General features: G+C 38.0%; 1 protein-coding gene across 1 annotated transcript; it reads left to right on the top strand.

The window, feature by feature from the left end:
• Positions 1-5,582: 5,582 nt before the first annotated feature.
• Positions 5,583-11,888, top strand: LOC125245865 (gastrula zinc finger protein XlCGF8.2DB-like). The gene is made up of 3 exons (XM_048156675.1): positions 5,583-5,642; positions 6,279-6,425; positions 9,050-11,888. Exons 2-3 carry the CDS (start codon positions 6,341-6,343, stop codon positions 9,958-9,960), a joined length of 996 nt encoding a protein of 331 aa, XP_048012632.1. The 5' UTR covers positions 5,583-5,642; positions 6,279-6,340; the 3' UTR covers positions 9,961-11,888.
• The last annotated feature ends 10,299 nt before the right edge of the window (positions 11,889-22,187 follow it).

Here is a 22,187-nt window from a genome sequence, read left to right as displayed (position 1 = left end):
ATGTATCCCAGAGGATTAAATGAAAGAATTGGATGAATGGTTGGAATGCACTGAATGTATTGCATGTGTAAAAAAATAAAAGAGTTTATAGATGTAGAATGGAACTATATAAAATTAGTTTATTGGTTTTATTAGGAAGGAAATATTAGGGAATGGAGATATTAAATTAGATTCAAATAAATAAAGTAGATTGCAATGCATTATGGGTACTTACCATTATTAAGAAGACATGGATGAATCCCAAGGAGATCTTTGGATGACTTAATTAGATGGGAGAAGGACTGATAGAAGCTTGTTGTGTGTCATTGAATGTATCCACCATTCACTGCTCCTCAATACAACTGGCCCTCTTTTGGATGTCTCTGGTAATCTAGTGGTGTTGACAAGGAGATACCTGTGGAGGAGAGGTATCCAGCCTCTCTGGGTCCACTAAGGACAGCATGCAGGGCAGGTGATCCAGGATAAAAGGATTTTAAATTGTTCTAATCTTCTATTGGTGACTAGCACTAGAAGTAATAATTTTTTTGGAAAAGGGAGATGCAGGTTGAAAATATGGTGTAGAGGTTAATGGGGTAAAGATAATATTGATATATATGTGTGTGTAAAAAGAAATTGGGAGTTAATTTGTGATGCCATCTGGGAAAACCTGTCAGATGGAATTTTTCAGTAAAGTAAAGAAATAGGTAGAATGTCATTTTTTTGTCAAAATTGGGTTCATTAAATTATTATTCTGTAACATCTTGTCTGTAAAATCAAGTACTGCCAAACTGCTCATAATACTTCTGAATAGGATGTCTACTTCATAAAATAATATGAAAATATGGAAATATATGGTTTAGGCACCCTTAAATGGTCAGATATGGAGCTTGGTTGTCATCTAGTGAAAAAGTTTGGTACTGCGCCCAAACAATCTTACTGAAAGCTCATTTTTTAAATATTTCAACCTATGCTTTGTAATATATATATTATAAAATATAAACAATTGTATTTTTACATTTTAATAAACTTCTAACTTATTTTTTTATTTGACTTTCATAATTTTTTCACGTCTACAATAATCTGACAAGTGTCTTCTTTAAAACAGGACCAACCATAGGTCTATATTCCAAAGCATTCTTGAATTACAGTCATTTATAGCAAGCTTCTATTTCATGTTAAAATGAAAGAAGTAAAAACAGGGCTTTCATATGGTATTGAAATGGGTGATAAAAGGAATAAAATTTCACCATGTGATGAGTTTTCGCAGATCACATCACATTTGTTCTGAGCAGTTAAACTGTCCACTGTTCTTAAGAAAAAATCCTCCTCTGGCTCTTAATGCATTGTCTTTTCTTCATGAGCACCCTTTGTAATGGTTGTGTCAGTCCATCAGTAGTCCTCATTGTAAAAAGCTGGATTTTAAAACCATACAGTCACTGTTGTAAAGGGTTCAGTTGTGCAGAATATGCTGGAAAACCAAAGAATGTGTGAATGTTTAAGGGGATGTATTCAGTAAAGATATGAAAGATTATAATTGTTGTGTTGCTAACTTAAGCACTTTTGTCTATACATGTGTCTCTGATGAAGATCAGATTAACATTTTATGACCAATTAATGAGAAAAAACAAAAATTCAACCAAAGGGTTTACATACTTTCTTACCACTGAATAATCCAGACAAGAGGTGGTAACTCTTTCAGGAACCTGCACAAATGTGAGTGTCAGTGGGGGTTTAAGTTTAGTTACCTAGACAAAATCCCATTCGAAATCCATCGGGTTCTTTAGGAGAGAAGCAACTTTGGGGTTGACAGTGGTAGAATTCTTCTTTACAAATTTTCTACAAATCACCTCAAATCACCTTTTCTACAAATCACCCCTGCAGGTCTTCAAACCTCTTTCAGGGTTTATTCCAACAAATTGTCAAAGGTTATTAAAATATACACACACAAATTGAAAGAGAAAACTTAGAAAATCTACCTTTTGTCCATTTAAATATTGGATTAAATATAGATTTGTTAAATAAGGGAGCAATAAAAGAAAATAAAGCAATTTAAAGGGTAAAATAAAAGGTGATAAAATAACTTTGAATGAATTCCAACGTGCCACATGCCTTCTCTGGATACTGAAGTTTGAAGACATAGTATGTTGCAAACATTGTTGCTATTGCAGTCAGAAATCTTGGTTGTATGCCCTCACAAATGACACAATCCTCTAGGGTATTCATACAGCGTTCAGTACAGGTCTCTGCCCTCCCTGAAATAATATTTAAAAAATACATTATTAGAACTTATCTTAAATACTACCCAAGAATTTTTTTTCCAATTATAGACATCATGTAAAGTAACAGTTTACCCAAAAATGAAAATTTGCAGTTAATCAGCTATGGTTCCATGTTTCCTACGGGGGTTTCGTCTTGATCAGACTTAACAGTTTCGAAGATATTTGAAAACATTTTTCAAGCGCTATATCATTATGTTGCACAAAACCTATCATGTTTGGTATCGTTGGACTCGGTTGTGTAAAATTTATAAAGTAAAATAAGCTACTGGCGGGACAGCCATACGTATTCGACGTACGTCCAAAAAGTGAATGACATGACGTACACAATGACATGACGTTCTACACTGCGCCATGGCGTACTACAGTAGTATGTCATGTCATTGTGTACTCTGTTGAGGAAGTTAACACTTTTTGGACGTATGACAAATACGTATGGCTGTCCTGCCGGAAGCTCGTTATTTTACTTCATAAAGTTTTAAATTAAGATGTTTGTCTTAAACGCATCGATTTACTTCAGAAGACTTTATTAACCCTAAATTACCCTTAATTGTTTTACTCTAAGCAGAATCAGTATTTTAGTTTTAGATTTCAATATTATAAGTATTCTTCAGTATTACAGTTTAAGGCATTATTTTAGAGAGATTTTTTTCCCCCTTAAATATTTACATGTATCTGAAATATTTAAAAAATAAAATTCAATATCAAATCAAACTGAGATTAGAATTGAGTCAAGAGCTTGTAAATAGGAACTGAATAATAGAATCTGTATCAACACAGCTTTAGTTATTTTCATGGTTGTTATCAAACTAGGCTAATCATGTAGCATTAGAAATCAACAAAATCCTTACTTGGTTTCAGCCAAGCTCGCTTCTCAAGATGTAGGTGGGCTCAGACCGGTAAAGTCTCTGTTATGATGGTGCGCATTTTGCACGTGGTTGGTTATGGACTTCCACTTTTCCACAGCATCTTCACCTGTCTTGAAGGAGGATGCACACCAGTACAGGTGGTTTATGATACTTTTCCTCCAGGCCAGAATCTTTCCGCAATTACGCTCTAGTGCTACAAGTCTTCAGGTCAAGATTACTAAAGCTACTGTATGTAATGGAAGGTGAGTTGGGTCGGAGGGTTATTGAAAATGAAACTGAATGACATTGTTTTTCAATCAAAATTAACAAACCTGGTGAATCAGCCCTCATGTCACCACCCAACACAATGGCCTTTCCAGAATGCCTTGCCCTCTCCAACATTATATTTTCTTCAGACCTCCAGTGCCATAAGAATGTTGCCTGGAGAAAAGCCTTTTGATGAATGTCCAGGGATATATACATTCCAGACAGAGGGCTGACAGGACCTGGAAGATATCACATGACATGAGTAGGAAAAAAATCTTCAACAATGACCAATTTATACAATTTAAATTAACAGAAGACTAACCTTGTGGATCTTATGTATGAAGGCTACTGCCGCGGACAAATGCAGATTTCCAGCTGGTGTATTTCAGATGTGTGGCTGGCTGTTCCACTGTTGACACCAGTGTCATGTTTAGGCTTCTTGCCTCCGGTGAGTGTTGATTATTTTTGATACAATGTTTCATTTTGTCTATGAGAAAGTGTTGACCATCAATTGGCAGAATTCTACCATGAGAGATCAAGTCAAAAGATGTACAGTAGTTAGCGGTCGGCTACCCTTAAAAAGAGAATTATCTCTTGCATAAGCAACACCTGCAGTTTAATTGGTGAAGTGACTGTGGTAAAAATGTTGGGGAGTACTTGGGAGACTCCAGGAAGAGAAAGGGAGAAGAGCACCTGTAAATGAGATCATGGAAAAGAACTGTAGGGGTGGATCTTACACTGTTTTAACAGATAAGAAAAATGTATAAAAACTGTGCCCCAGCAAAGAGAGATTCAGATGTGGAGCTGGCATCTCACTTTGTTGCTTGTCAATAAAGTTAAACTCCTGGGACCTGGAGATTCGACTCTGCGTCTCTAAGTTCTGCTCTCAAAGAAAAACTCAGAGACATAGAATTTGCCACAGAACCAACTGAAAACGATGGTTATAAAACAGAGGTATGTATTGTACCATGGGCTAACTGTATTGTTGCATTCCTAAATTGCATTTAATTTTTCTCACTATGGGGTGTATGGTCATTTAATGGCTTTTCTGAGGTAAATATCATGTTATGTGACATACTGTTTAAGCTGTTTTTTTTTTTTTGCCTTCTTTCCATGGTTGAAAAACTGAGCGATTTCATGATGATTCATATCATTAAGTTGTACGGTCTCTTTCAACATACCCTCTGTAGAGAGAGATGATTGGTATGACACATCTCAGTCTTGATTTTAGTTGGTTGGAGGCCAAAAATAATTTATTTAGTTTATTGTGCATATGACATTAAGCTCTTTTAACAGCCCAGTTTGATGTTCAACATCTGAAGAGCTTGGTTGCTAGCTAGTTTAACTTAGAACCCCATTTTGTGTTATGTCCAATTTTTTTAAGTATTCGTGCGTTAAGTGCTTCAAAAACAATGTGACATCTCTGATATCCCTCCTTCCTCGATTTGCAAAAAAAAAAAAAAAAAAAAAAAATCAAGCCATCAGGACCACATCCAGGTGCGCTAACAAATTAAATATAAGGTGCGTCCCAATTTGCGCACTTATGCACTATTCTATGACATTTTGTGGAATGTTGGACACTTCATGCACTCAACTGTCGCAGCTTTAATTACGTAGTGGAGGGGAAGGGAGGATCAGACTCCGTTGTCAAATCACAAAATAACCTTATACAATTCACGCACTACATGGATGAGTGCATAGTGCAGAAGTACATAGTGCATAAGTGCATAGTGTATAGTGCGTCATTTGGGACGCAAATAGTTAATTTTGATTTTGTGAGGCCTTTAAGCACCCCATGTGTCCATTTAAATCACGCCATCAAACACTTGAGCCTTCTATAAAATGTGCAGTAAAACATCTGGTTATTTACCCTTGTTTAACAGATTATATATATATATTCACCAGAATTTTAAATGTATATTTCTGCAATAAAAAAATGGTATTTAAATTTATTTATTTTTATTGCAGAATTATAAATTTAAAATTCTGGTTGTGTGAATTACATGACTGATACCTTCTCAAAAACTTTGCATTAAAAGATTTTGTATTGCAGTGTGGAGAGCTATTGCATCTGAAACATGTCATAAACACAAAGACATGATCAGTCTTCTTGTGTGTATGTGTGATATGTATTTTATCAAGAATGAAAAATCTTAGTTTTTGAATATAAATTTCTTATCCTCCTCTGAGAACCGGACTTTTATTTTGTTTTGGCAGTGTGACGTCACAAGTCGGCGACGCGGTCCTGTGCCTGTTATTCGGCTTGAGAAAGGTTTGTTTTAAGAATTAAAATGGTTTAAATCCATACAAGGAGTTCAGACAATTACAGATTGTACAATAATTGTAGAAACAGTTATGTATTATTGCATGTAATATTCTATTGCTTTATTTAACATATGAACGGTGTTTTAGTGAGTAAAGCCCATCCACACACGAGTTTCATTTCGCTCCTTATCGTGAATCAGTTTATTGTAAGCAGAAATTCACTGGCAAGCAGTGATGAAGAAACAGATGCTCGAAACTTCGAGTCAATTGAACCAAAATGATTCAGTGATTCGAAGCGCTCGAATCACCGCACGATGACGACACCTCCTTGTCAAAACAATGTAAATATAACGAGAATAAACACGATATGTTTTGGCAAACCACTAGCAAATTTTTTATAATCTATTAAATGTAAACAGCAAATCATTAAATTCCAAATATAAATAACTATAAACACGAAGCTTCTGTATAATTTGACATTTTTATTAGTTTGAAGCAATATTTTAGGCTAAACAGGCTATTTAAAACCATTAACTATTCCTCTGACTGACTCCTTTACCAGAGCACTGACTAATTGGGGAGCTGATTGAGATGAACCCAGAGAATTTCTTTCTGTTAATTATTCTCCTCTTAATCATGACAGTGTCCAAACACACAGAAAAACAGGTGAAGCGACTGAGATCCATGTGACGCACTATTATAAAGATGGCGTTTATTAAAGAGGAGAGTGAAGATTTGAAGATTGAAGAAACATTCAGTGTGAAACAAGAAGATACTGAGGAACAAACAGGTTGGTTTCATTCTCAAAGCTGAACTCAGTCATTTAATCCTTTTAAAATATCCACCTCTACAGAAATGAACAATATTTGAGGGATGTCATATAGAGTGTCATAAATAAAGTGGTTTGTTTGATAAGTTTTGTAGCTTTAAAAGGATTAATCTATATTTAATTCATACAGTGCAGTGTTTTATTTTATATTTGACTACTTTATTCAAATTCTGCAGTATTTATACCTGAATACTGCTAATTAAGATAACAGCATTTCATTATGTTCAGGGTTCTTACCCATTTTCCATTTCTAAATTCCATACTTTTCCAAATTTCCATGCCATATTTAACATATATATGCAATATGCTACAAATCCCAACAGTGTTCCAGTTGATGCGTAACAATTTGTAGAGGTCATCAGTACATGCATATCTGAGAAATGGAGAGTCAAAGAACCTAGCATGGTCACCATCCCAAAACACATATGTGGGAAACACTAGTTTTAAATGGAGAGGGGGCAGTTCAAACTCTCATCAAAAAGTAAAATGTAGTCACTACCACATTTCACTTTTGACAAAAGTAGAGATGAGAAATGTAGTGCAATTCCAAAGATTGTCATGTAAGCTGCTTTTGAAGCAATGTTGCTGTCTGGAAACATAAGACAAAAAGGGTCACCCTTCCCAGTACAGCTGCTGAAGGAACTATGCTTTTCCATGACATCAAGTGCCCAGTACACTTCCGCCGCAGAACCTCTGGCCCAGAACTTCACAAAGGTCCTCATTGAACTGCTTAATGAAACTGCAGCTGTGACACTAAAAAGAAAAACAGTTTTAGTACTTTGGTACAGGGCTGATACTAACGATTATTTTGATAATTGATTAATACTCTTGCACATGCACAGATAGACCACATGTAGTCTCAGACCTTCAGATGGATGTCAGGTCTGGACTAGCATCAAGTTTAGGGGCATGAAAATGTAAAGTCAGTGTCCCTAAAATAACAGAATGGCTGGTGGCATGAAATGCTAACGTACATGGTCGGAAATGCCCCTACAATTAATGAAAATTCCCCCAAATTCAATATATTAATTGCCCCTGAATGTTTTGCATCTCCAAGCAACACATAAGCTGTGTTTCCATTTAAAATACCTGGAACAGCTTGTCCCAGGACCTTTTTTTTCCCCCCAGACCTATTCCTAGCTGCGTTTCCATAGCGGTCTAAAGTACTGTAAAGATAGTCCGACGACATAGGACTGTGTGCGACTTTCCAGTTCACGCTGGATTTCATCCTCCGCATATAAGCTTAATAAAGCCTGAACCTTGTTGTCAGTCCATTGGTCGTTTTTTTAAACTCCATTGCTGATTTGAATAGAAAACAACTTTTACTGCATGCACTGCAACAGACTTAAAAAAACGATGGTTGAAACAAAATGCTGCGTGCTGTCAACCAATCAAAATGCTATGTGAACTCAACCAATCAGCATGTTCAGCACCCGTGTCACACCCCCGAAAGTTCCAGAACTTTGAAAAAGTACTTCCTAGCGAGCAGGTACTTTCAGAGGGGAATTTTTTTTTACCTGGAACTTCATTTAGACCCTGGTTCCTGCAGTGGAAACACACCGAGTACCACCCCAAAGTTCCTAGTTCCTGGGGAAAGTTCCTGCGGCTATAGTGTTTCATTGCAGAGAGGGAAGCATTTCGTAAACTTGAATTTAACAACTTAAAGGATTAGTCCGCTTTCAAATAAAACTTTCCTGATAATTTACTCACCCCCATGTTATCCAAGATGTTCATGTCTTTCTTTCTTCAGTTGAAAAGAAATTTAAAAAATGTTTTTTGATGAAAACATTCCAGGATTTTTCTCCTTATAGTGGACTTCAATGGCGTCCAAACGGTCGAAGGTCAAAATGACAGTTTCAGTGGGGTTTTTTTCGAAAATGACCGATCGTTTCGCTATATATGTTCCTTATTCCTCGCCTGGTATCGTTTAAAGCCCTTTGAAGCTGCACTGAAACTGTAATTTTGACCTTCAACCATCTGGAGGCCATTGAAGTCCACTATAAGGAGAATAATCCTGGAATGTTTTCATCAAAAACCTTAATTTGGATGACATGGGGGTGAGTAAATTATCAGGAAAGTTTTATTTGAAAGTTGACTAATCCTTTAAATATTCATCTGTACCTCACTTTAAACTATGGAATGGCTTCAAAACACTTGGAATATATGCACAAAAAGTTTATGGTGCTTTATAATGTTTTGTGCCTTTGTGGGACTAATAATAACAGAATAGCAAACACACAATAATCAAATTTAAACTGGTCTCATCTGACTGTCCAGTTACTGAGTATCGGATTGGCGCATCCCTACTATAGAAATGAGTATTGTTGGCATAACATTGAAATGTAATGATAATGCATCTCAGGGGAAACAAATGCAAGGAGAAAAGCAGAGGACTTATTACTGAGCCCTGTGGCACTCATACTTATATTTTATAAGACTAATGCAAGATTAAGAACATGCAAGAGAATGTTGTTGAAAGGTCAAATAGCACTAGAAGAAAGATCTAGCCATGTTCAGATGCCAATGTTTGTTGTTTTGTGCCATTAAACTGGAATTAACTTATATTTCTTTCTTTTTTATTTTAGATCTGATGGCACTGAAAGAGGTGTGTCAAGAACAAAATGAAATGGAAGGGAAAGATCATTATGAGAAATGTCATAGTTTCATAAGTGGAGAAAAATCATTTAGTTGCTCACAGACTGAAATGACTTCACAAAAAAGAGATAAGACAGGAACTAGTGATTTCATCTGCCAACAGTGTGGAAAAAGTTTTACCCAAAAAGGAAGCCTTAAAGTCCACATTAGAGCTCACAATGAAGTGAGCTCTCTCACCTGCCAACAATGTGGAAAAATTTTCAGCAGAAAAGGAAACCTTAATTACCACATGAGAATTCACACTGGAGAGAAGCCTTACACCTGCCCTCAATGTGGAATAAGTTTCACTCAAAAAATAATCCTCAAAAGACACATTAGAATTCACACTGGAGAGAAGCCTTACACCTGCCAATTTTGTGGAAACAATTTCATTCGAAAAGGAAGCCTTAAAAGCCACATCAGAATCCATACCGGTGAGCAGCCTTACACCTGCCCTCAGTGTGGACGGAGTTTTACACATAAGCAAACTTTTAATGCCCATGTGAAAACTCACAATGGAGAGAAGCCTTTCACCTGCGAACAGTGTGGAAAGAATTTCACTGAAAAGGGACACCTTAATAAACACTTGAGAATTCACAGTGGAGAGAATTCTTTCACCTGCCAACAGTGTGGAAAGAGTTTCACTGAAAAGGGAAACCTTAAACAACACATGATAATTCACACCGGAGAGAAGCCTTTCACCTGTGAACAGTGTGGAAAAAGTTTCAAAGCAGAACTAAACCTTAGGAATCACATGAAGGTTCACACTGGAGAGAGACCGTTCATTTGTGATCAGTGTGGAAAACGTTTCAGAAATAAAGCAACCCTTAATTCCCACATGAAGATTCACTCTAAATTGTGAGCTGTATAATAATAAAAATTATTTTGCCATCACACTTATAAAGCCATGTATATCTAAGACGCTTGTTATGAAAGTGTTAAAAATATCATCAGAAAAATACATAGTGTGAATTAAGGCTACATTCACACCACAGCTGAATTTGGACAAAATCTAATTGTCCACCTTAGTGACCACTTCTTTCACACTTCTTTTTTATCTCCTTTGACATAGTTTCAAAAAACTCACAAGTAAGTATATGCTGTCAATCTGAACTTGAATATGGGTACTGCTGCGGCTCATGTAGTGGTATCTAGAAGTGATCCCAGGTGCTTCTACACTCTAAGCAGAAAAGGTTCAAAAAGAAACCTTCTGAGGTTCCTAAAGATTGCAACTGTGGGGCAACATTATTTATAATATTTGAAAATATCATCAAGATAGGGTTATAGGGTAAACATTATGACCACCTACCTATTATGTTGCTGGTCCTCCACGTGGAACCAAAACAGCATACCTGCTTAGGGGTGGACTCCTTTACTAGGGATGCTGTGGTATCTGGCTCCAAGACATTAGAAGCAGATCCTTCAAGTCCTGTAGATTGCGAGGTGGAGTCACAATTCAATTCGATTGAGATCTGGTGAATTTGGAGTCCAGGTCAACACCTTGAACTCTTCATCATGTTCCTCAAACCATTCATGACCAATAGCTATTTTTCCACTGTCGGGCCAAAAGCGAGTGTACTAGTGCATGCCAGGGCCAGTTGTGTTTCCACTGTCACTTCCAGGGCTTGATCAGGCCTTGTCGGGGCTTCCTTGCGGCCAATGGCTTGGATTTTTGAAAACTTAATGAAAATCGCATTGTCGATTGATGCTCTAATGTAATCTCGTTGTATTATAACAATGACAATAAATTAAATTATTATTAAGGTCTGCCGAATATCTTGGTCCAAAGCGGGCCAACTGGGGCTTGAAGAGTGGCCATGGACAGAGACGGAGTTTATCTGAGTCAGGAGAGGGTCTACCCTGCTGCCCATTTCCCATGTTAATAAGTCAGGCTACCAGCTAACTTCAATTTTTAAGATATTTTAAACAATTTTCAGCTCAAAACTCACTTTCATAAACCTGTCTGAAGGGTGAAACACCCCCCCCCCCCCCTTTTAATTTTTTTGTGATGTTGTAAACTGTCCTTTGAAAATGTATGTATATATGCAATATATGTCTCTTTTTTTTCCTTCTCTTTTGTTGTGTTGTATGGGTAGGAATGGGAACAGGATGTAAAGAGTTCGAAACTTGTCTTTAACTTTTGTACCATTATTGTGAATTTATTGTAATTATTGTCAAACCTTTAATAAATAGAGAATTAAATAAAAACTCACTTTCATAAACCAGCGAGTGTTTGAAATGAATTCCGATTACGATCCGAAGGGGAATCTGATCACCGTATGAGGCAGAAATATATTTATATGCAATGCTAAAGGCTACTTATGCTAACCATTGCGATAATAAATACACGTTTATGAAAAATACCAGATAACACTTGAATAATGTAGACAAATCATAGACAATTATAATCATGTATTTATTTGGCTATTTATCTTTCCCCTGTGCCTTTGGTGATACCGGACTAATGTATCCACATGTCATAAATTACCTATACTCTGGTTAACTCATAACTCCTGTTTTCTGCCCGTGAGCTCCCTCTGTTGCTCTGGTGCACTATTAGTGAAACGGAAGACATCGCTCAAACCTCCTCAGATTGCATAATTTCATGGAAAATGAATAGAAGTGCTCACGGTTTCTAAAGAAATGTCATGTAAACATGACATTTTATCAATATTTTTTCTAAATGTGTAAGCCTTTGGACTTAAAAGCCTTAATGGAGCTGTTTTGTGCATTGTGACCTCTCTACAATGGTAACTTTCTCCTCAGCCCAACAGACCAGCTTCTGTTGAATTTGATTAAGCTTAATCTGTTCCAAGACAACATGGCTGAAAGATTTACTGTGTCCCAGAGCAAATGTTAAGCTACTGTATTGACATCATGGAAGAAAATATGAGGGACTACTTTCCTTGGCTTCCAAAGGAAACCATCTGTGCTACAATGCCCCAGTGCTTTAGAGAATACTACCCAGGAACAAGATGCATCATAGATTGCTCTGAGACCCCCCTCCAAAGGACCAGGAATCTGGATCCCTGTGCAGTGTCTTTTAGCCATTACTATGCCCAGAACACTATCAAGTACCTAGTGGCAAATGCACCCTGTGGCCTAATAATGTTCATCTCCCCAGTTTATGGAGACAGATGTAGTGACAAATTCATTACATAAGACTCAGGATTTCTGGAGTACCTGAGTCCAGGAGATGAGGTCATGGCTGACCGAGGCCATGGCTGATCTGCTGTCTGAAAGGAAGGTGAAACACACAATACCTGCCTTTACTAAAAGGGGGCACAGCTTTCTGAAAAAGACACCACCAGCACAAGGAGGATTGTGAAAGTCCACATTGAACGGATTATATGCAGATATCCCTTCAGAATTATTTCACAAGTTGTGCCAATCAAACTTGTAACAAAAATAGATAAAATTCTGAGAATTTGTGCAGCCCTGTGTAACCTGCAAGGTAACATTATCCATGAAGATAGTGAGTGAGACTGATTGGAGTTGTCAACAAAGCAGTAAGTTTTGCTGCGAATACTTAATTAAATAATGACACTGGAAGTGTTTACTTGTTTTGTACATAGGCCTAAAAAGAAACATACAATGAAATGTTCAACTGTAACAAGGTTTATTAAAGGTACTTGTCACTTGACTGTGAGGCATTCTCCATTTCCATTTCTAGTGTGATTGAGGGTGTGCGGAGTGCTAAATGTACTACTATGAAAAGCGTTACTATTATACCACCAAAGAAGGCAGTGACAGTCATGGAAGGCGATGACATTAAGAAGTCGCTGGAATTTATGACAGAGGATATTTCTGCTGTTAAATTGCAGCAGAAATCCATAATGGACCTGGTGGAGGAAGTGAAGGCTTTTCATATCCAGAATGCTGAGAAAGACCCGAAGCTTATCAGTAATCTGGTTGATTCTGATGTTGTGATTCAGAGCATCAGTAGAAACATCAGGACTGAAGCTCTGCATCAGCTGAGGGAAGGGGTTGCTTTCTTTGATCATCTCTTGGTATTGCAGGGCTTCATAATGATATAATAGGCCTTTTTCACAAGAATCGGAAATCACGTGACGCAGGGTAAAGTTAGTTCCGCTATGCGTCTACGGCTATTAGATTGATATGCTCTTTTCTCAAATATCGCTTCTTACCTTTTCTGTTTTGTCTGTTTTCCAAGTCGCTTTTGTATAATCTACAAAGAAATTATTTTCTACTGGTTTGTAGCTTGTACGGCCGTTCAGACCGTTGCTCGAATTTACCGGCAGGTGGATTTATATTACCAGCTGTCATACAGTAAAGGCTACGCAGCTCATTCAGCAATTTCCCCGATCGTATTACATACGACGAACATAATTTATATAATTTATTCATTAAAAAAAAAAAAAAAACTCCCAATAGGCTATATACTTTAATGGGGAATATAAAATCGAGATACATAATATTGTCGTGAGTTTAATATGTTTTAAAAATATATAGCATGTAATCTCATATGGCATCACATCCCACATTCAAGCATATGTTATAACTAATCCTGATCGATTAAAATGATTAAACTAAGACATAATTAATTTCCAACACCACACTGTACAACTATCAGTCTTTGCATTAATGTTGCAACAGCACAATAATACTGCGCATAATACACACTTTAAGATGATGACGACAGGAAAATGAGTGAGAGACTGAAGTGTTTATATCCAGAAATATCAGGGTGCGAGCGGTCCTGTTTCATGGATCAGAGGATCTTGCATGATAAGGGAGCTTCCAGCTGATCATTTCCCCAGCACGTCGCTAAAAGCACTCTATATATCCCAATGTGCATACTATCCACCCTAAATAGCACTGAATATTACACATAGACTACTATTTAGGATGGATAGTATGCACATTGAGATGCAGGCGCTGTCTTTACAGCACATAGAGCGCGATAATGCACAGCCGCGCCAAACAGACGAAGAATATAACCAGTTTAACCGCCATCACTTCAAATTATTTATTAAATTTAGCTCTTAATGAGAGCTCTGTAGTCTCACCAATAATTCACCAAGAATGTTCAAACATTTTCATGACATTTAATTCGTAAAACAACTTTGATTCCCGAGCTGGTTCTGATCGAGGCTATCTATCACTGGAACCGGAAAAACTTTTACACTGCGTGGATCGTTCCGGAAGCCAAAAACCCGGAAGTGTGAAATTGGCCTATTGGGGGTCACTTAGTTTCAGATGTTTCCAGAATTTAATTGCCCTTTTTTGTATCTTTATGATTAGACGGTATTTGCCTAATTCTGCTCTGCATGCATTATTTGTTGTATGCTGGTGCATGTGTAATAGTTTTACAGAGTTCTGCATGCAAGGTCTCAATTGGAAGTTTTTCCCATTTGGTGAGATCTTGATTTGGATTTGTCAGTGGACCCCACACCTCACTGCCATAGAGTGCAATGGGCTCAATTACTGATTCTAATGTTTTCAGCCAATTTCTCATTGGGATTTCTATAGGACATTGCCGTTTTATGGTGTAGAAGGCCCTGCGTACTTTGTCTCTCAGTTCTGTCACAGAATTATTAAAGTCTCCTGTGGATATGATTTTAAAACCCAGGTAGTTGTAATGTGATGTGTGTTATCTGGTTAGTGCCTAATGTAAATGTGTTTCGTTTTCCCTCGGATCTGAATCTTTTCTGAAATATCATAATTTTGGTTTTATTCAGGTTGACCGTCAGGGCCCGGTTCTGGCAGTATTGCTCTAGCAGGTCCAGGTTCTGCTGTAAACCATGTTGAGTGGGAGACAGCAGAACCAGATAGATACTCTAATTATCCCGAGGTAAGTATCTACTGTATCTTACATGGGTTATCTGATGTGTGTGCTGTGCTCAGTGTTGGGAAGGTTACTTAAAATGTATTCCGTTACAGAATACAGAATACATGCCCAAAAATGTAATTTGTAACGTATTCCGTTACGTTACTCAATCTGAGTAACGTATTCTGAATACTTGGATTACTTCCACATTGAATTGCATTTTAGAAGTGTAGGAATGCGGCCATCAAATCCTGCTTACTAAACAGGCCTATTCTGATGTGTTTTTCTGTTCCAACTGGCTGAATGTGTTAGGCCCAAGTCTCCCTGAAAGTGCAACATTTTTAAATTTTCTGTAGAGGAACAAAGACTATGAGGGTGTTTATGCAAAAGATGTTTTGCTTGGTTAAAAAAAGAGAAGAATTTACGAATTTTCCTTTTTCAGTTTCTTTATTTACTTTATTTTAAGTGTGAGGTGGGGTGGGCATGGCACTTCCTTCACCACCATCATCTGATGCCATTTCTGCTCTATGCAAGACACTGGAATGCTTCCTCTAAAATAAAGAAAGACACAAAGAGCACAAATTAATAACACTGAAATTGTTTTAGCACTATCCTGAACCCATGTTGCTAGCCAAGTGGTATGAGTATGCTATATTTACTTATTTATTAAATCCATGAAATTTTTTGATGAAACGTTGATTAAAATTAAAATAAAATTAATACAAAACGAAATTCACTTTACAGAAAGCCTTTGTGCTTTCTGTTTGAGGTCTCTGTGAAAGTTTTAAAGCAGTCTTTTAGTGCTGAAACACCTCATATGTGCCACTCACAAGTATAACAAGGGTCGTTCCTTACCATTAATGCTTGGAAAACACACATACATTTCCATCAATTAATAATAATGGCCAGCGCAGTGGCTGGGATATAGTACATAAACCTACCAACGTCCGTTGCCATGGTTTTTGGAATGATTTTACTTTTCGCGAGAGGAAAAAAAATGAAGTTTTAGTCGCATAACATCGGTTAATGGAAACACCGTCATTTCAAAATAGTTTTTTGTCGACATTTAGAAAAAAAAAAATCGCAAAAGTTTAGCGCAAATCTGTAATGGACACGCAGTTCGTCGATAGGCCCTATGAGTGTCATCGTGAGTTCGGTTTCATGTCACATTGCATATCGTTACAGACCTGGTAGCTACCTGATACAACTATAAAATAGCAAGGTGACCAGTAAAACTACAGCAGACGACTAAACCTGGCTAATTTAAAGAAAAAAATTACTTACTTTAAGATGCTTCTTCAGGTTGGAAGTGGAGTCTTTGGACGCTGAAAGGAGGTTGGTTGCTGGTAAGCAGAGGTTGCATTACACAGATATATTTCGTTCTCCCTCTTTTTTTAGTGTGAAATGCTGTTTAAATTTCCAAGATATAAACGCATTCTTGCCCTGGCTCTGTGGTTTCGGCTCCATCTCTACCTGTAGCTGAGTTCCCGCTGCTCCTCTTCCGACTCCATGTGACTGATCACGCAAACCGCGCATTTTTTCGTTTTTATATTGGGGCTTCTGGGAAATGCATGAAGTTGCCTTAATTTATTTAAAAAAAAATTTTTATATATATAAACGTTATTTAGAGATTGTGAAACAGAGAAGTATCCTCATGTAATCCATTGATTTCAACAATGTAACTGTATTCTAAATACCAACTATTTAAATTGTAACTGTAACGGAATACAGTTACTCATAATTTGTATTCTGAATACGTAACGCCGGTACATGTATTCCGTTACTCCCCAACACTGGCTGTGCTACATGGGTTGTTACATGGGTTGGAGTAGCCTGTTCAATCTCTATTAGGCTATTAATATGCTGTTTTGTAATGTAAATAAATATGAAATGAAACCTATTCTATTTGAGGACAAGTTTGTTTTAGCCTATTTTCATTTTGGGCATTTGGCATGTTGTTGGGTGTGGAAGGTTACTAATATGATTGCTTTATCTGTAAATTAAATTAATGCTCTTTCAATGACTGAATTCATTGAAATAAAATGATTTTTTCAGAATTTCTTTGATTTGAATATTTTTTTGGTAATGCGTCGTGTAGGTCTTAAATTTCAATCTTTATTGTCTTAAAATGTCTTACAAAGGTCTTAAATTTGACTTACTGAAACCTGCAAGAACCGTGTTGAATATATCTCTGTACGTTATTTCTGGCCACTTTCTTATGTCATCCTCCCAGTTGGATGCAATACATTTACATCATCCGACCATCGCAGGGCAGAAATTGTGTGCTCGTGTGTTAGCCATGTCAGCTAATTACCGCAACATAACAAAATGTATAACGGAAGTTTATTTGCCCTTTTACTGACAAATTAGCTTTGATTTGAAGTGTTGTTTACTCTTCCTTTTTCTGCTGCATTTTAGGTGGAAGTATTGCATGAAATTTTAGGTGGAAAGATAATAGAGTTTGACCAGAAAAGGATCATGTGAGTGGGGCTACATAAGGTCTATTAGGTACATCTTTGCCGTGAGATGTTTCAAGAAGTGGTGGGGACAATATCGACCCTAGCAAAAAGTGGTGGGGACATGTCCAAACCTGCAAATTACACCAATGGAATTTTATCACTTTTACCAACAGTCATCTAAAGGCCCCGATATACTTCAAACGAAATCGAAGAACAAACTGATGTGACATTATTTCGAACAAAATCAGGCCAAAATGAAGTTAGTTTTGTTGTTCTTTTTGGAAGTTCAAAACGGATTGCCAGGCTTTCAAACCAGTTTCAGAAAAATGGCTTTCAGAAAAAGTTAACTTCAGCTGCAAAAGACCTTCATACTACCATTGGTCCGTGACGATAACATAACAGGAGGTGTGCGCTGAGGCTCTGCCTTCACTCACGTGGAAGTCTTCTCTGACTCATTTGATCTGTTGAGTTTGTTGAGGTAAGATCTCCGCGGGTGAAAACACACTGAATAGTCGCTTTATAGTACAAAATGAAGTTGTGCTTCTGATGAAATGAGGCACTGACACGTTTTTCATGTTTAGATACTGTAAAGCTGCTTTCTTTAAAGCAATCTATTGAATAAAGTGCTATATAAATAAACGTGATGTGACTGGAGTGCTGATTTGCAGAGCTCATGCTAACATACTAATGTTATGATCAGATGCTTTTCTTATGCTTTCTATAAAAATACTTACTGTTTTCTCATTTTTGTTGTGTTTATTTTGTTACTGAGAAGAAAGTGTACAGCACGTATTTACATATTCATTTTTCTGTTCTAAACGCACAATTCTCGCATTCTTTCTTTTTCTGAATTCAGCTTTCAACCGTTATAGAAATCATTTGCGCAGCACTTCCCCACAGGGCGGAACTAAATGACTACCTCGATAATCGCAATGCATTTTACGGAGGAACACACTTTTACACTTACCATAAACTTTTTTCAGCCAAATGTGCCGTCCGCGTGGCTCAGTGGAACCAGTGCCCTTACTGGGGTCGCTGAGTTACACAACAGAGTTTTCTTACGTATTTCGAATCTGTCGCTTCCACCACAGCGTCCCCTTCAACCCGTAGTCCCCCCTAAACGAAGTCAACCAATGTCCCGCGGCCGAAAAACTCCGACTCAAACAGATTTCAAAAGTGTACCACTTTACAAACAGAAGTCTGCAATATTTATCAGGAAGATGCGCAAGGGGCCTTAACATCTGTACTTCTGTGGCTCACGCCCGCTATATGCCCTGTAAAAAGGTCTTTAAATAAAGATTCTAAAAATTATTTGTCGACTCCTGTGAATATTTCTCGTTGTCTACTAATTGTCTCACCAGACACTAACTTTACAATTGCTGTCTGGTCTCGCACGGTTTAACCCGGCTGATATCCCAAAGATTTTTAACAATCTCCAGCTCTCTGATGCAGTGACCTTCTAATCAAAAAAGAAATATGTTTTATGAGCGTTTAACTTTCCTCTGATTTTCGAATACAATTGGAGTCACAGGAAATTTTCCTTTCTTCAGCACCACACAACTCCCCGTTTCCAAGCATAGCCTTATCCCACTTGAAGAATTTTCTCTTCATTACCACAACATCACATATAGTCAAAGACGCAGGTCGCGGCGCTTGGCTCATCGACATTTTTTTTTCCACCCAGATAGGCATTTATTCAACACGATTTTTATATGAATTTCTAACAACTTGCAATTCCTTACAATTGCATTTTCCCGACTCATCCCAGCCGCGCATTTCTACAGGTTTCTAAAACCAGGGGTGCCACATCCATCAATTTCTGGGCAAGGCACTCCAGGCCTTACCGCAGGATTATTCTGGTCGCACTGACAATCCAAATCCTAAACGCGAGCTCATCTTTGCTCGGCTACTGGGTTCCCGCAAGGGCCCTTTCATCTCACACAGCACTATAGACCAAATCTCCCTAACTAATTCTGTGGCAGATAAATTTCCTCAGTGGCAAAAGCCATTTGGGTTCTCCCTGGTGGAGGAGTTCATGCCTGTTCCCACCATAGAAGATTGGCAGGAAATTGCAGCAGAGTTCTACCATCGTTGAAATTTTCAAAACTGTGTAGATGCTCTCTCCCGTTTTCTATTGATGGCACCAGAGGCGGGTACCTCACTATTCAGAAGTTCCCTTAAACCACCCACATGTAGTTATACAAGCTCCCGACAACTCTTGGTCAATTCTACAACTACAAAGAAACAGTCTCTATTGTCCTTTTAGCAGTTGTAGATGCCAAATACTGCTTTTGCATCATAGATGTTGGCAGTTATGGGAAGACCAGTGATGGTGGGACTCTGGCTAATAGTCCCTTTGGTAATGCTCTTCGTTAAGTAACCCTTGGCTTACCTGAGAACACACTGCTGCCAGGAGCCTCATGTCTTTGTGGCAGATGAAGCCTTCCCTCTCCGTAGAGACCTGACAAGACCCTTCCTGCTAACCAATGTTGGTGATGGAGAAGTCTCTGCACTGCACAACATCAGCCAAGTAGGGAGCAACAATGCTGTACGGGAAGCAATGCGTGTGAGGGAGACACTTGTTGAACTACTTCTGTGCTTAGGGTGCAGTTTCTTGGCAGCCACAAGCATGAAAGGTTCCCCACACATTTGAATAAAAGAGCAATTTTTCCATCCGTCATTTCTTAAAACAATGATATGCTGACTACACTATCACATACAGTGCATAACATAAATGAGTACACCCCATTTGAACAAATAAAAAAGATGTACAGTGGGGCAAATAAGTATTTGATACACTGCCGATTTTTCAAGTTTTCCCACTTACAAAGAATGGAGAGATCTGTAATTAAAAAAAAATCTAAAAAAAAATCCAGAAAAATCACATTGTATGATTTTTTAAAATGATGGCTAGGCCACTCCAGGACCTTGAAATGTTTCTTACAGAGCCACTCCTTAGTTGCCCTGGCTGTGTGTTTGGGGTCATTGTCATGCTGGAAGACCCAGCCACGACCCATCTTCAATGCTCTTACTAAGGGAAGGAGGTTGTTGCCCAAAATCTTGCAATACATGGCCACATCCTCCCCTCAATACGGTGCAGTCGTCCTGACCCCTTTGCAGAAAAGCACCCCCAAAGCATGATGTTTCCACCCCCATGCTTCATGATTGGGATGGTGTTCTTGGGATTGTACTCATCCTTCTTCTTCCTCCAAACATGGCGAGTGGAGTTTATACCAAAAAGTTATATTTTGGTCTCATCTGACCACATGACCTTCTCCCATGCCTCCTCTGGATCATCCAGATGGTCTTTGGCAAACTTCAGATGGGCCTGGACATGTGCTGGCTTGAGCAGGGGGACCTTCCGTGCACTGCAGGATTTTAATCCATGAGGGTGTAGTGTGTTACTAATGGTAACCGTTGAGACTGTGATCCCAGCTCTCTTCAGGTCATTGACCAGGTCCTCCTGTGTAGTTTTAGGCTGATCCCTCACCTTTCTCAGGATCATTGATACTCCACGAGGCGAGATCTTGCATGGAGCCCCAGTCTGAGGGAGATTGACAGTCATCTTGAATTTCTTCCATTTTCTAATAATTGTGCACCAGCGGTTGTTGCCTTCTCACCAAGCTGTTTGCCTATTGTCCTGCAGCCCATCCCAGCCTTGTGCAGGTCTACAGTTTTGTCCCTGGTGTCCTTAGACAGCTCTTTGGTCTTGTCCATAGTGGAGAGATTGGAGTCTTATTGATTGAGTGTGTGGACAGGTGTCATTTATACATGTAACAAGTTCAAATAGGTGCAATTAATACAGGTAATGAGTGGAGGATAGGATGGCTTCTTAAAGACAAACTAACAGGTCTGTGAGAGCCAGAATTCTTGCTGGTTGGTAGGTGAGCAAATGCTTATTTCATGCAATAAAATGAAAATTGCTCCTAACTTGCCGATTTAGGAGAAACTCTTAAAAATAATGGGCGTGTCAGTCCTAATTTTAGGACTCCTAACATTTTTATTCTAAGACTAAAACTAGCTCCTAAATCTGTAAAACATTAGGAGTAGTCAAGACGACTCCTAAGTCACAAAGACCAAATCACAAACAATCCTATTGGCCGTTGCTGCCAATCTGCCTCAGCAATCTGCCTAAATGCAATACATATTTTGATTTGAATCTACGATACAAGGCAAAATAAATAAAAATAAGTCTTAAGTAAATAATGTCAGATTACCTGTGGAGGTTATTTTCACTAGTTACAAATGATCGAATAGAGTAATAATAATAATAATTATAGAGCTTGGAATTTAGCCCAAAAAAGAATTTAGCCCACCCCGAGAACGGGGTGGCGAAGGGATGCAGAAAACTGTCGAGGTAACTATGAGTCGGCTCTCATCTGTGTATACCTCCTCTCGAGCTGATTAGATAGACCGTTTGAATGTGCTCATCGCAACACTTTGTTTCTAAAACATAATTTGTCGCCTGAATTCTTCAATCTCTCGAGACACAGACATGTAAGAAGCTTACAATTAGCTAAACATATACATAGTTTAATTAGTGACAACCTACATTTTAAAACCTTTATTTGAATATGGCAACATGATATTTCTTTCAACAATATTTCTATGAATGAATCACTGACAGGAGACTCCCCCTCATCAGCCAATCACTGTGGGCATAGTTAGTAAGCGTGTTGACATCATCCATAGCAACGAGGTCAACCCACCCTTAGTCTTAGCTTAAGAGTTTTCTCTATTCCTTAGTAAAAGCTGGTCTCAGCAGCTTTGTGAAAAGGTTTTAAGAGAAAACTCTTAACTAAAGAACTTTTACTGCCATTTAGGAGAACTCTTCACAAA

The sequence above is a fragment of the Megalobrama amblycephala genome, linkage group LG14, assembly GCF_018812025.1.
Source record: "Megalobrama amblycephala isolate DHTTF-2021 linkage group LG14, ASM1881202v1, whole genome shotgun sequence".
NCBI lineage: Eukaryota > Metazoa > Chordata > Actinopteri > Cypriniformes > Xenocyprididae > Megalobrama > Megalobrama amblycephala.
The sequence above is the reverse complement of the archived record's forward strand: the minus strand, read 5'-3'. Positions and strand labels throughout refer to the sequence as shown.